General features: G+C 44.3%; 1 protein-coding gene and 1 long non-coding RNA gene across 2 annotated transcripts in view; one reads left to right on the forward strand and one right to left on the reverse strand.

The window, feature by feature from the left end:
* VPS53 (VPS53 subunit of GARP complex) overlaps positions 1-13974 on the forward strand; it is a 135172-nt gene that overhangs the window by 107882 nt on the left and 13316 nt on the right. Inside the window, exons 18-19 of the mRNA XM_040455461.1 lie at positions 8944-9092; positions 13244-13313. Of these exons, the coding sequence (XP_040311395.1) occupies positions 8944-9092; positions 13244-13313 (219 nt within the window). The remainder of the gene's footprint in view (positions 1-8943; positions 9093-13243; positions 13314-13974) is intronic.
* LOC121017290 (uncharacterized) lies at positions 6696-8808 on the reverse strand. The gene is made up of 3 exons (XR_005784707.1): positions 8725-8808; positions 8550-8637; positions 6696-6889 (listed from the first exon to the last, which is right to left on the reverse strand). It is a non-coding gene; the product is annotated as an uncharacterized LOC121017290 (long non-coding RNA).

Raw genomic sequence — 13974 nt, forward strand, 5'->3', positions numbered from 1 at the left:
TCAGATATATGATTTGCAAATATTTTCTCCTTTTCTGTGGGTTGTCTTTTCACTTTCTTTATTGTATTTATTTATTTATTTGTAACATTTATTTATTTTTGAGAGAGAAAGACAGAGACAGAGTGTGAGCAGGGGAGGGGCTGAGAGAGAGGGAGACACAGAATCCGAGGCAGGCTCCAGGCTCCAAGCTGTCAGCACAGAGCCTGACACAGGCCTCGAACTCACGGACTGCGAGACCATGACCTGAACTGAGGTCAGACGCTTAACCGACTAAGCCACCCAGGCGCCCCTCAGTTTCTTGATTATGTACTTTGAAACACTAAAATTTTTAATTTTGTTGAAGTCCAGTTTTTATATTTTTTCCTTTGGTACTTGCGCTTTTGGTGTTCTATCCAAGACACCATTGCCTAATCCAGAATTACAAAGATTTACACCTGTATTTTCTTCCAAGTTTTTTGTAGCTTCAGCTCTTTACATTTGGGCCCTCAATCCATTTTGAGTTAATTTTTGTATATGGTGTAAGGTAAGGATTCAGCTTTTGTTCCTTTGCATGTAGATATATAGCTGTCCCGGTACCATTTGTGGAAAAGACTTTTCTTTACCCATTGGATGGTCTTGACAATCTTGTTAAGAATCAGTTAGGGGCGCCTGGGTGGCGCAGTCGGTTAAGCGTCCGACTTCAGCCAGGTCATGATCTCGCGGTCCGGGAGTTCGAGCCCCGCGTCAGGCTCTGGGCTGATGGCTCAGAGCCTGGAGCCTGTTTCCGATTCTGTGTCTCCCTCTCTCTCTGCCCCTCCCCCGTTCATGCTCTGTCTCTCTCTGTCCCAAAAATAAATAAACGTTGAAAAAAAAAATTTAAAAAAAAAAAAAGAATCAGTTAAACACAGATGTACAGGTTTATTTATGGACTTTCAATTATATTCCATAGATCCATTATGTCTGTCTTTATGCCAGTACCACACTGTTTTGATTATTGCAGCTTTGTTCTTGTTTTTGTTTTTTTAGGGTTTTTTTAATGTTTACTTATTTTTGAGAGAGAGAGAGAGAGAGAGACAAAATCCCAAGCAGGCTCCGCATTGTCAGCACAGAGTCCGATGGGGGCTTGAACTTATGAACTGTGAGATCATGACATGAGCCGAAGTCGGACGCTTAACCAACTAAGCCACCCATGTGCCCCAATTATTGCAGCTTTGTAGCAAGCTTTAAAATCGGGAAGTATGAATCCTCCAAGTTTATTCTTTCTCGAGATTGTTTTGACTATTTTGATCTCTTGCAATGTCACCGTTTTTGTCTTCCCTGCAGTGTCCTTCTCTGTGAAGCACCACAGTACCTAGACCATCTCTCTACTCTGTTATACAATTCTTTTTATATCGGTCTCCCCTATTAAGCTTTGAACTACTTGAGAGCTGTGTCTTGCTCACTTTTGGATCTCCATGGCATAGCTTAACAGTAGTATGCCCTAAATGCCTTTGACGGTAAAGAGGGCAAGAAGAAGAAAGAACTAAAGTTTGTAGACACCCATTTGACCAAAGAATGGTGACAAAGTGAGTCACAGATAACCCTACTGAACGGATTTAGTTGGACAGAGCTGGTAGACATAGAGTGTCTCTTTAGGAAATGGCAGGATCAGAGACCCTGAAACCTTTCGGCGCATACAAGTGCTGTTGAAGGTATGATGCTCCTTGATAGTACTCAATAGCAGGGCTCCTAACTTCCAACAAGTAGCATCCTGGAGCTGGCTGAAGGGAGGTCAGAAATAGGAAATGCCCACATCTAGCTGTTCGCCCCCTAAGCGTGGGCAAGAGCCCTGCTGCTAGAAAAGGAGAAGAAAACACAGAGTGGCAAAGTTTGGTAGAAAATACACAGGAACAGCCTAAAACAGGCTGGGCCTGTGTGAAGGAAGTAAAATATGGTAAGACTTTAGTGGTCTCTCTGAAACGATAATTTTGAGATTACAGTAATGTGGATAAGTTATATCAAAATTTCAGACCATTTTTCCCTCCTGCGTTGCATTATTTTCTTAGATGAGCTCTATGAGATAATAGTGGTTATTTACATGGAGCACTTTACCGGGAATCAGCACCCAAATGCAGTATCTCATTTAATTCTGACAATAAATGTATAAGGTACCTCTCTTTCACAGATAAGGGAACTGAAACTCAAAGAAGTTAAGTCCCTTGTCCCAGATCTCTTAGCTAGCATGTAGGAGAGCCAGGATTCAAATTCAGGTCTGTCTCTCAGCTGGATTATACTACACCATACATACAGAATGAGCAAACGTGGAAACTGAAGCAAAATTAGCTTGCCTGATAGTAGAAGGGCCCTAAGTCAGTGTGTGCCCGGGACTGCTGGGTTCACGAAAATTGTCATGCCTACCTGACCGCGAGTCTTCAGGCATTCACAGGCACCCTGTTGGATATCTGTCTTCAGCTTTTCTCGATCTGACACTGTGACTTTCCTCCTGGGGACGAAAATGGGCTGAGCAGCCAACCCAGGTGTTCCAGTCTGGTTTGCATATTTCTCACTGAAAAGGAAGGAATTGTCTTTCTGGTGTGTGTGTTTTCTTTCCTTTTCATAATATGCCCAAAGCCATGTAGCCTTGTAACGGTGAAGCCAGAAATAAAACCAAGTCTCCCCAGTTTTTGAAAAGGTAATTGTTTGAAGTACTTTAGGAGAAATACATTGTTTGAATGTAAATTCTATAAATCTTTAGCAATTAGCCATTGTAATTAGGCTTTACAAGTAGGATCTTTAAAAATTCTAGGGCTTCCTTAAAAAGAGACCATTGGTCCCATGGTACCCTCCTCAAGGTGTCCTTTTTCCTGGGGCTACTCACATCACTTGGTTGAAAGAATCTAACTCTCGGTCCAAAACCAAGCACACTTAGCTTTTGCCCATTAATAGTAGCTTTAGAAAAAAACAGAAGAGACTGAACAAATTAAATTTCCTTACAGTCTGGCATGTAATTTCTATTAGGTTTCAAGACTGAACGTGTGCTAATCTAGGAAGCTACATTACTATCCCCCAAAGACATTTTGAAATAGCTAGAACAGTCCTCAAATCTGTTCTCATTTTCCTCTGTCATTAAAATGTAGATCTATTACAGGAGGCCCGCAGAACTCCATCATTAAGAAATCCTGAAGTTCACCTTCCACTTAACAATCAAAGCACATCTTTCTTTTTTTATAGAAGATTTCTTGGGGCGCCTGGGTGGTTCAGTCGGTTAAGCATCCGACTTGGGCTCAGGTCATGATCTCGCGGTCCGTGAGTTCGAGCCCCGCGTCAGGCTCTGTGCTGACAGCTCAGAGCCTGGAGCCTGTTTCAGATTCTGTGTCTCCCTCTCTCTCTGACCCTCCCCTGTTCATACTATCTCTCCCTGTCTCAAAAATAAATAAACGTTAAAAAAAAATTAAAAAAAAGAAAGATTTCTTTTTTCATTATGACCAAAGCAAATCACCTTTATTATAAACAGTTGTATAAAAAATACAGATTTTTAAAAAGAAGAAGATTTAAGTCACTCATATTCCAGCCAATAGATTTATGTCAGTCTTTCTCTTTATGCATATAGTGTTTAAATAGAAGATTATACTTTATATACAGCTTCATAACTTTTTTTCTCATTTAGCAGGTTTTAATAGTTTTCTGTGTTGTTTAATCCAGAGCTACTATATTTTTAGTGATTGCATAGTATTCCATAGGACAGAGTATTGTTAAAACCGTAGCAACAGTTAACATTTACCATGGAATTAATACCTGACAGGCACTATGTTAAGAGCACTTAACGTGTTATCTTTCAACAACTGTATGGATTACAGATATTATCACCCCAATTTGTATAGCCAAGAAAACCGAGGTTCGGAGAGGTTAGGTAGGTTATGTAACTTACCCAGGTCACACACTTAGCAGCTTGCACAGGACTGGCAGACTCCACATTTCCTCACTTTAAGTATTCCGGTGGAGTCCTGCCCTTAAAATGTAGGTCATCAACTCCATTTTGATCATTCTTTCCGATTATTCACGTTTAAAAACAGTCTGGCGACGGACAACCTCATAAATGCGTGTGTGTGTGCGCATGTGTGTGTCTTCTAAACATTTGTAATTATTAGCCTCAGATTAATTGCCTTAAAGGGAATTGCAGAGATCAAAAGCTATGTAAAATGCTAAGACTTTGGGTAGATACTTTCAAATTGTATTTAAGAAAAGGTTGTACAAATTCACCTTCCCATTGGCCTAGCAGTGAGTAGGAAAAATATATATTTATCTTCCGAAAGCCTTTGTTACTCCACTTTCTGTTCTGGGTCTTGTTGGTTTTCCCGTCAGAGTCAAGGCGCATTGTGTCCTCTTCCTCTGTACCGCCATCACCTCTGCCACATCACCTGCGTTTGTGCAGCCTCATACAGAGATTTTGCTCGCTCCAATTCCTTCCACTAATTTCAAGTTCGTTTAGGGTGGTAATACTTTTTTGGAAAGCAACATGGTAAAATGGAAAGAACATGGATTTCAGAGTCAGACAAACCAATTTCTAGATCTCAGCTCTGTTAACTTCTCAGTTATGTTTCATTAGGCAAATCCCTGTCCTCAAGCTTCATTAGGCAAATCCCTGTCCTCAAGCCTGTCTTATCTATAAAGCAGGAGTAATAATACCTCCCCTACTGTATTATTGTAAGCAGGAAGTTCATGTGAAAATGTCAATCACATGATGCCCGGTACATAGTAGGTGCTCAAAAAATGTTCCTTCTCCCTTTTTATTCCCCACACAATGCTGGTCCAGTGTTATGCACACACAAGGTACCTGTAAGTGTCGCAGGTGCTTGTTGTAGGAGTAAAAGTAGCCCAGACAAGCTTTAGAGCTAATGATAGATAATGTGTGTACCTGGGCAAAGGCCAGTGCTTGGGGCCAGTGGCCCAGCAGCCTACACCGTAATGCTACAGTCCGATTGCCTGAAATGTCCCCAGAATCCGCATGCCTCAGTCTATGTTCTGTATCTCTCTAGTTCCATGATCAAAATGAATAGGTGGGAATTTGAACTTGAGGAAAATTAGTTTCTCAGGAGGCCTCTTTCCAAGCTTCATATAGCAATAGAGAAAAACAAGTTCCAAAGTAAGCTACTTATGGAGCTTTGCTCTCCAACTGGTGGATTGGTCAGAATTCTCTGCTACAGTGGGCCTTCTCTAGGAAGCAGTTATTCTCCCCAGCCTTCCTGTGAAGCATTAGCATCAGTCACACACTCCTTCCTCGGGTGGCAGAAACCGTGGTTGTGCCCCTGCCCCTGCAGCCTCTTCTGTAGCTAAGTGTGATCATTTCCTTGGGTGCTGCTTCTGTCAATCCTGTATCTTAGTTACAGCTTCTTTTGCAAACTGTTTTTCTTCTTGTTTATATAGTGGCAGTATTATGCAACACCACCTACACTAAAAGCACAAGAGGAAAACTTTAAGTAGGGAGGGGTAAATTCTTTCTTTTAAGATTTGATTTTTAAGTAACCTCTACACCCAACACGGGGCTCGAACTCATAACCATTGGATCAGGAGTCACATGCTCCTCCAACTGAAGCAGTCAGGCGCCCCTGAAGGGGTAAATTTTAAATGTCAAATGCAAAGTTTACCTGGAAAAGTCAGAATCTTATTTCTACTGATGGCTTTTCATGATGTTTGTTCTTCCAGTGCAGGCTAATTTTTGTTTCCTTTTTTGACAGAGAACTTTGCTTGATCACTGTATATTTCATCAGCTTCTCCCTGAGAAACGGGGCTTGGCTTGCATTAAGGCCCAGGAATTGCTTTTGTTACTTTTTTTTTTTTTTAAACAATCATCTTGGAAACAGCCTGGTGTCGTAGTGCTTGGGCTTTAGACAGACTTGGGTTGTCTCCACTGTGTTATTTACCAGCTGTGTGACTTTGGGCAAGTTACCTAACCTCGTTGAGCTTTTGACTTTCCTCATCACCAGATGAGCTCATGTGTGAATAGTAAATGAGATAATGTATACAAAGTGCCAGGCAAAGCAACCTGCATCCGGTGGGTCCTAATGTCAGTGTCTTGGGCCATTCCGGTTACAACTTAAACCCTAAGTTGTCTGGGATGGGCAGGCATCAACCATCTAAGGCAGTGACTGGACAGAATCACTGCTAATTACATTTTGCAGATTTTTTTTAATAGTAAAGCCAGTGTCAACTTTCATTGTTCTCCAGTACTTTAAATTGTTTTCTGACATGGGGCACCTGGATGGCTCAGTCAGTTAAGCGACTGACTCTTGATACCAGCTCAGGTCATGATCTTGCAGTTCATGAGATCAAGCCACTCAATCAGTGCAGAGCCTGCTTGGGATATTCTCTCTCTCTCTCTCTCTCTCTCTCTCTCTCTCTCTCTCTCATAAATAAATAAATACATACATACATACATACATACATACATACATACATACATAGTTTTCTTATGTCATTAAGCTGACTTAAATTTAAAATCCCAAATCTACTTGACTTTTGCTCATACTTTTAACTTGACCAGTGGAGTCATAACTGACTATTCAACCAAACCTGATCTTTTCACATATATTCCAAATGTGGATGTGTACTGACATGGCCAGTAAGAGGGTTTAGCTCACCAGTGAGAACTTGAAGTCCAGCGTCCCACGCTTTGTCTTGCTTCAGAGCTGCTTTGTAATCAATGACAGGGCACGTCTCCACCTCCCTTTATGCTTCTGTTAATGGAGAACTGTGATGTGTAGATAATTACTTATCAACTTTGTGAGATGCTGAAATGTAAAATGTTGCCAACCTGGACAACAGTAGTCATTACAGTGCAAGAGCTTGGTGGCCGGTGGAGGAAGGGGCATCAAGCCCTCTTCCCGGGTTGCTGTGTTTACGCAGGGCCTTGGGCTCCACGTGGTGCTGCCAGCTGGGGAAAAGAAGGTGAGGTGCAGACATTAACAGCATCTGTCAGTTTTGGCCTCACCCCGTGAGCTCATTTAAGATCTCCTAAGATGCTTTTTGTTCAGATGGGTCAAATCTCTAAAATCACGTGGGAAAAGAAACCTTTTGAATAAGATGAAAAGATAATGGAGGAAAACATGACACATAGCCAAAGCATTAGAATATAAAGTCTGTTCATATTAGAACCTTCTACCGTTTCTCCATGGTTTGTTTCTAATTTTCCCCAGTAAAAAATTAGAGACTTTTTTCTATCTGGCACTTTGTTGTGAAACCTTGCATAAGACTTAATGTTGCTGGGCCTTGGTTTTCTTATGTGTAAAATGAAGACAGAAGTTCCTTCCTGCTTTTTTATATGCTTACACATACGTAAAGCTTTTAAAATATAAATATCTGCTGATTTGGGGGCACCTGGGTGGCTCAGTCGGTTAAGCATCCAACTTCGGCTCAGGTCATGATCTCACGGTCCGTGAGTTCGAGCCCCGCATCGGGCTCTGTGCTGGCAGCTCAGAGCCTGGAGCCTGCTTTGGATTCTGTGTCTCCCTCCCTCTCTCTCTTTCTCTCTCTCTCTCTCCCTCCCCCTCCCCCACTCACACTCTGTCTCTCCAAAATGAATAAACGTTAAAAAAAAATTTTTTTTATTAAATATCTGCTGATTTGAAGAAACATTAGAACAAAACATGGAGTCATTATAGCTTCCCAGGAGCTGGGGAGCCATCCATGTACAATATGATTCTTTTAAACAAGTTCCCTCAGTATTGAATTTTTCCTTTCCCCAAGAGCTCTATAAAAACACTAGTTCTCTTGCCAGAGACATCAAGGCCTCAGAACTACCGCCCTCCTTCTATGAACATATTATATGGTTTGTGTTTGGCTTAGGATCTTTTTAATAGCCCAGCTCCATTCTGAGAGGCTGACTCAGCAGAACTCCTCCGGCACATTCCTGCTCTTTTCAGGATTAAAGTGCCCATTTGCTGCCAGTTTCGGGGCAGGCTGGGAGCCCACACTGCCTCTCTTCTCCTGTACGCATCCAAGCAGGGAGAGGCTCCACGGCATTGCTTCTTGCCCTGTTTTTGCGGAGCATGTCTCCTGATTCTCCTCAGGTGGTTAGAGCTTGAGCCAGTCAGGTACCTCATTTGTGTCCATGGCCTGCCCAGGGACCACTCAGGTCCTCTCAGTGATGCTGGTGTGCCCCCCGCCTGCCATTCACACTACCCCAGGTGCTTCCTTCCTGCCCTGTTCCACATACCACTGTCCTACCCTCTCATCTGCCCCCTCGTACTTGCCAGAGATCTTTCCTTTCCCTGGACTGAAACCCCAACATAATCTCGAAGGTTTTAGGAGTAAGGTTTGAATGTTTTGCTATGGAAGAGTTCAGTTATGTACAAAAGTAGAGAAAACAGTACCACAAACCTCATGGACCCATCACCCAGCTTCAGCAATCTTTCATCTGCTCCTCCTAATCCTAGATTATTTTGAAGCACGTCTCACACGTCCCGGCATTCCTAGCTCCCTTTTTTCAAAATCCTCACCTCCTTACCGTTGACTTGAGAGAAAGGCCTCAGTAACTCTCGTCCACGTTTCATTTCACTTAGCCCAACCACCCCTCGATCTCCCAAGCTACCAACCTGCTCAGAAATGGATGTGCCTCCCCTGTTCTCCCACAGTCCTTTAACCGGTGCGACAGCGGACAGCGGTGCAGTCTGGTTCACCTGCCTGGCGAGGGTTCCATTACAAGTTGGCCACTTAGAGGGGCAGGGAAGGCTATTTCAAGCATGAGGGGGACAGTGTAGAAAAGGGTACCTGAGTCACATCTCACGGATAAGGATGAGGTGGGTCTGCTTGTTTTTATTCACCATCAGCCACTACAGACGAAGTAAGACAAACTGCCCAAAATAAAATGGCAGCTGTGGTCGCAAGCTCTTGCCTCACTGTCACTCCACCTGCCCTTCCCCAGCGACGCGGAAGACTGTCCTCCCGCGAAGGATCTAAAGACTTGTCCTCCCTTATCTCTGTTTGCAGATGCAGTGGCAGAATGTGGAGCACGTTGGTGACCAGAGCCCTTATGTCACCTCTGTCATTCTTCACATTAAGCAGAATGTCCCTATCATCCGCGACAACCTGGCCTCCACCCGGAAATACTTCACTCAGTTCTGCATTAAATTTGCAAAGTAAGTCCTGGAACATTCCCATCACTGGGTTATTCTGAGTGCCACACTTACCGCCAGCATGCTCACCACCCAGGTGTCCCGCCATCCAGCTGGAATTCATTCTGGTGCCTGTAAACAAACATTTTTTCGTGCTCCAAAGAAGGATAATAAAACGAAGTCCACTACTTAAAGTCATAGACAACAGTAACAGCAGGACAGTCACCAACCACATTAAGACAAACTCAGATGAGCTGGGGAAACTGTTGTTTTGAATTAGGTGGACGTAACAGTGCCCCTGCCTCCCCACAGGTTCAGATAATTAAAATTATTTTTTACTGATGTCAGTTATATATTTTGTCTCTCCAACTAGATTCTAAACTATTTTTAGGGTAGGGACCGTCAGTTCTACTTCTTTGAAGCCTTCTCTTCCTCCTTCCCCATAGTACTTATTGCTGGGGCTGCCAGAATTGATCTGCTTCTGGACCTCCTGGAGTCCGGGGAAGGTACTAGAAATTGGGAAGAGCAAGTCAGGGAGCCCCACTGCCAAAGGACATGTAGTGAACACTGCACTGCTTGTCTTTCTGCTGCGTCCTTGTGTGTGGCCATTTCTGGCTTGACGTTTGGAAGCGGGGATACGGTTTGGGCCTTTGCCAGTCAGCATCTGGCTGTAGCACTGTTTCCCCCGAGACGAGGCAACGGAGAGGGTCAGTGCCTCCTCCGACCAGCCAGCCAACACGCGTTTTGGCACACGCCGCCAGGAAGGGCTTCGAGAAGGTCAGCCTGTTCCCAGCTACTGTATTTAAGTTGTCCTCATCCAAGTCCCAAAGGGGGGTTTAGGGCTCCAAGTTTCTCTCCTCCCCAGATCTCTCCCCGTTTGTATTCAATTAAGGCCTTCTCTCTCTCCCTCACAAATAAACCTGAAGGAACAACGGTTATGGAGAGCTTGCGGCATGAGCTTCATTTCCAGTTTGTCAAGAAAGGATCGGGTGGACTCCCCAGGGAGGCATTAACGTTTGCAATATGGTGGACGAACCCGGAGTTGACATTCCCTACACCCTCTGAGTGCTCATCAGTGTGTGTTAAAAGCATTGCTCATAAATCATGCTGTGACACTCCCTGTACCCTTGGTAGAAACAGTGTCTGTACAATTTCCCTGTGGCCCAAAATCTCCAGTATGGTTGCACAGGGGTCTGAACTAATGTTAAAGAGAACAAGGAGTCATTTACTTAGCTAGTCCCGGCATCAGCCTCACGTTCTGTCAGAGCCCTTTGATTTTATTGCTAAGCTTCTATTGGATGAGCTAGGAAGACGATGCCCATCTCTCATATCTGGAAGTTTAACCTCTGATAGGAAAAGTGGTCTTCTGATTTAATCCATGGTACCCTCTCATCCTTGTAAATCCCAGCCAAAGACTAGAAACCTCAGAGATGGCGCTGTGAGAAGATCCTTCCCCATCAAAAGCAATGGCCACCGCTGCCCCTTGGGGCTGGAGCAGCCTTGGGCAGTTACCCATCACATTGCCAGCACCTCTCCCCACTATGACATGTCTCTGGTCCCTAAATTTTCCCCACCCCACCCTTGTAGACTAGCACACAGAGCCAATTCAAGTGTACAACCGAAGCCCACTCTGGAGAGAAGTAACTTAGGTAATAAACTGTGTACCATTGTGATTAGTCATGAATTCAATGTCATGTTTTTTGTTTGGCCTGGCTCTGATGTAGAGCACTGAAGAATCCCTTCTGCGTAGCCCCTGTTCTCCCTCCTGGTCAGCAGACCTCCCCCTGGATCAGATCTCTAGAGTTTAGGTTTCTTCCCCTTTAACTTCCTCTCTTATCGCATCGATGCAAGCCATACGTGTTTCCTTTTGCCTCCATTTGGTTTCTGAAGCAACAGCAGTCTTTCCTGTTTTGACATCACAATCACAAGCAACTTCCCTCATCCACTAAGCTGATTCTCTTCCATTCAATAATGGGGATCGTAAAACAAATCTCTTAATAGTGGTTGAGAGGATAAAGTGAGAGGTCTTGTGTAAACTTCCGTGCTGGTACCAAGCTGACATTCAAAAAGTGGTAGCTGCTACCATTTTAATTTGTTATTACTTATTATTTATTTAACATGCAGTCATTTGAGCACCTGCTCTGTCCCAGACATAGAATTAAGTGCTTTGGCTTAATAGACGTGGTCCCTGTTTTCATTTGCCGTACAGTCTAGTGGAGGGAAATAAACATGTGAGCAAATAGCATCGTGAGGAAGTTTCTGCTAGGCTAGAGGTCTGTGAACTCTGTGTAGAAGATGGCGGAGGCGACTGAGGAGACGCTTCATAAGGAGGGAGGTCCTGGAGCAGGGTGCAAGAGCTGTGTGGGTACTGACCCACAAGGCCGTAGGGAAGGGCATTCTGGGCACAGGGAGCCGTGTAAGCAGTCACAGAGGCAGTAAATAGCCTGCAGGATCAAGCCAAGGGGGCCACAGCTTAGCATGAGAGGCTAGGGACAGAGAATCAGGACAGTCATGGAAGGTGTCGTCTGCAGCCATTTCAAGAATTTGAATCAGGGAAGGGGCTTGAGCATATGGCATCTGAAAGAAATCCCTTTGACAGCCGATGGTTACCAAAGATGAGGCCGAAGGCAGGGAGCCCAGTTAGGAAACAGTTAAAAGAGCTCAGGTGGGAAGAGGAAGAGCAGCAGCGTCAGGAGGCTGGGTGAGGGAGCGCCGGGGAAGGGCTGGGAACTGATTGGACATTGGGATGGAAGGCTGAGGGAGCCCGCTGGGGTCACTCCTGGTTTCTGGCTCAGGTGACTGGGTAACGAGATCAGGTCCACTGAGCCTGGGTTCCAGGGTGAGGCTGAGTCCTGGCCGTGCTGGAATTGAGGTGCCAGTGCTGTTCCAGTGAGACGGCCGGTACTTCGTCGGGTATTAGAGATTAGAGCGGGCACCAAGGTACAGGAGACAGTGCAGAGAGACCCAGGAGGGTGGAGTCATGGGCCTGAGAGCAGCTTTTGAAGAGTAGGCGATGAGGGTGCTAGCCAGCCTTTCTCTTGACCTCCACATCCTGTTTTATTATCGTTCCTTCGTGGGCCCTGTGTTCCGCTGGTCAGTCCAGTCTGGATCTGCCGTTGATTATGGGCATTTCTAGTTCCCACACCTTCCATTCCGCACCAGTACAACTCAGCTTTCCCGACTCAGGCCCTGCAGTTTGTTCTAAAAAAGGCCTCATGATCTATAAAAATTACTTCTCCCTTTCCCCAAACCAGTTGCCCTTCAGTCCCCAGTAAATTTTTCAGAGATCATGTATTTTTTCCCTTGTTCTGACAGTTACTCCGTTAGCAATTACTTCCTGTCTTTGCATTTAACACCCTATAACTATGTCACTGTCATGTCTGTTAGGGTGATTTTCAGCTGCTAGTAATAGAAGCCTGACTTAAACTCACTTAAGCATAAGGTGAACTTTGTGTTTCTTGTAGCCAGGAGATCAGAGGTAGGACACATCGAAAGATGGTTGATTCAGTGGTTCGGCAATGTCATTAAGGACCACGTTCCTTATTCCCCTGCTCTCCTTGGGGCTGGCTTCATCCTTAGAATGGTGGTAAAATGGCAACTCTAGATGTTTTATTCAAACACAAGAATACCCTGAAGAAGGAGAGAAACTCTTGCCCAGGCCATGCAGTGAAGTCCTTTCCTCCAGTCCGATTGTCCAGCTTGGATTGTGTCCCCCATCTCAGGACCAACAGCAGTCAACAAGGGAATGCCATGCTCTGATTGGCTGAGGCTAATCAGAACTCACCTCTGCAGTTTAGGAGCGATCAGCTCTTCCCCATCATCTCAAGACCTGAGTAAAACCGGGACTTTGGCTGGAAAGAAAAAGAAGACAATGGATGCTGGGAGTCCACAGTAACATCTACTTCAACTTCTCAGTTTTTGTATAGAAGGAAGTGAGGCCTTAAAAAAAAAAAAGTTTCTGGGGCACCTGGGTGCTTTAGTTGGTTAAGCATCCGACTCTCGACCTCAGCGCAGGTCTTGATCCTAGGGTCATGAGTTCAAGCCCCAAGTTGGGCTCCATGCTGGGCATGGAGCATACTTAAAAAAAAAACAAAACAAAAACAAATTTCTACAGTCCTTTACCAAAGAGAGAATGAAGCCTAATTTGTCCCTTTTTTTTCTTTTTTAATCCACAGCTCCTTCATTCCCAAGTTCATCACTCACCTCTTCAAGTGCAAGCCAATTAGCATGGTGGGAGCAGAACAGGTGAGATGAATTGGTATAGGGCCTTTTCCTTATGGCTTTTGTCATAGATCAAACACATCTTTCTAGTAGGGATTTATTCTGGAGAAATAAAATTGCTGATTTCCCCTGTTTGGGGGCAAAAGGAAGACCTGGCAGCTTAATGCATCCACTCATTTAAAACATTTTTGTTGAGGGGCGCCTGGGTGGCGCAGTCGGTTAAGCGTCCGACTTCAGCCAGGTCACGATCTCACGGTCCGTGAGTTCGAGCCCCGCATCGGGCTCTGGGCTGATGGCTCGGAGCCTGGAGCCTGTTTCCGATTCTGTGTCTCCCTCTCTCTCTGCCCCTCCCCCGTTCATGCTCTGTCTCTCTCTGTCCCAAAAATAAAAAAAATAAAAAAATAAAAAAAATTTTTTTTTTAAATAAAAAAAAAAAAAAACATTTTTGTTGAGCACATGCTAAGTACCAGGCATTGTGCTAGGTGTAGGTATACCACAGTGAATAAGGCAGAAAAGATCTCTCCTTCATGATGCTCACATTCCAGTAAGAAAAGACAGATTAATATATGAGTTAACAAATAAACTAGAAGATAATTTTAACTTAAGTAGGCTAAAGGGTATAAAACTATGTTCTGTGAAGGAATTATCTTAGGGGCTTGAGGGACTAATGACTTTTTTTTTTTTT

The sequence above is a fragment of the Herpailurus yagouaroundi genome, unplaced genomic scaffold (assembly GCF_014898765.1).
Source record: "Herpailurus yagouaroundi ecotype Mexico unplaced genomic scaffold, PumYag 215, whole genome shotgun sequence".
NCBI classification, from domain to species: domain Eukaryota; kingdom Metazoa; phylum Chordata; class Mammalia; order Carnivora; family Felidae; genus Herpailurus; species Herpailurus yagouaroundi.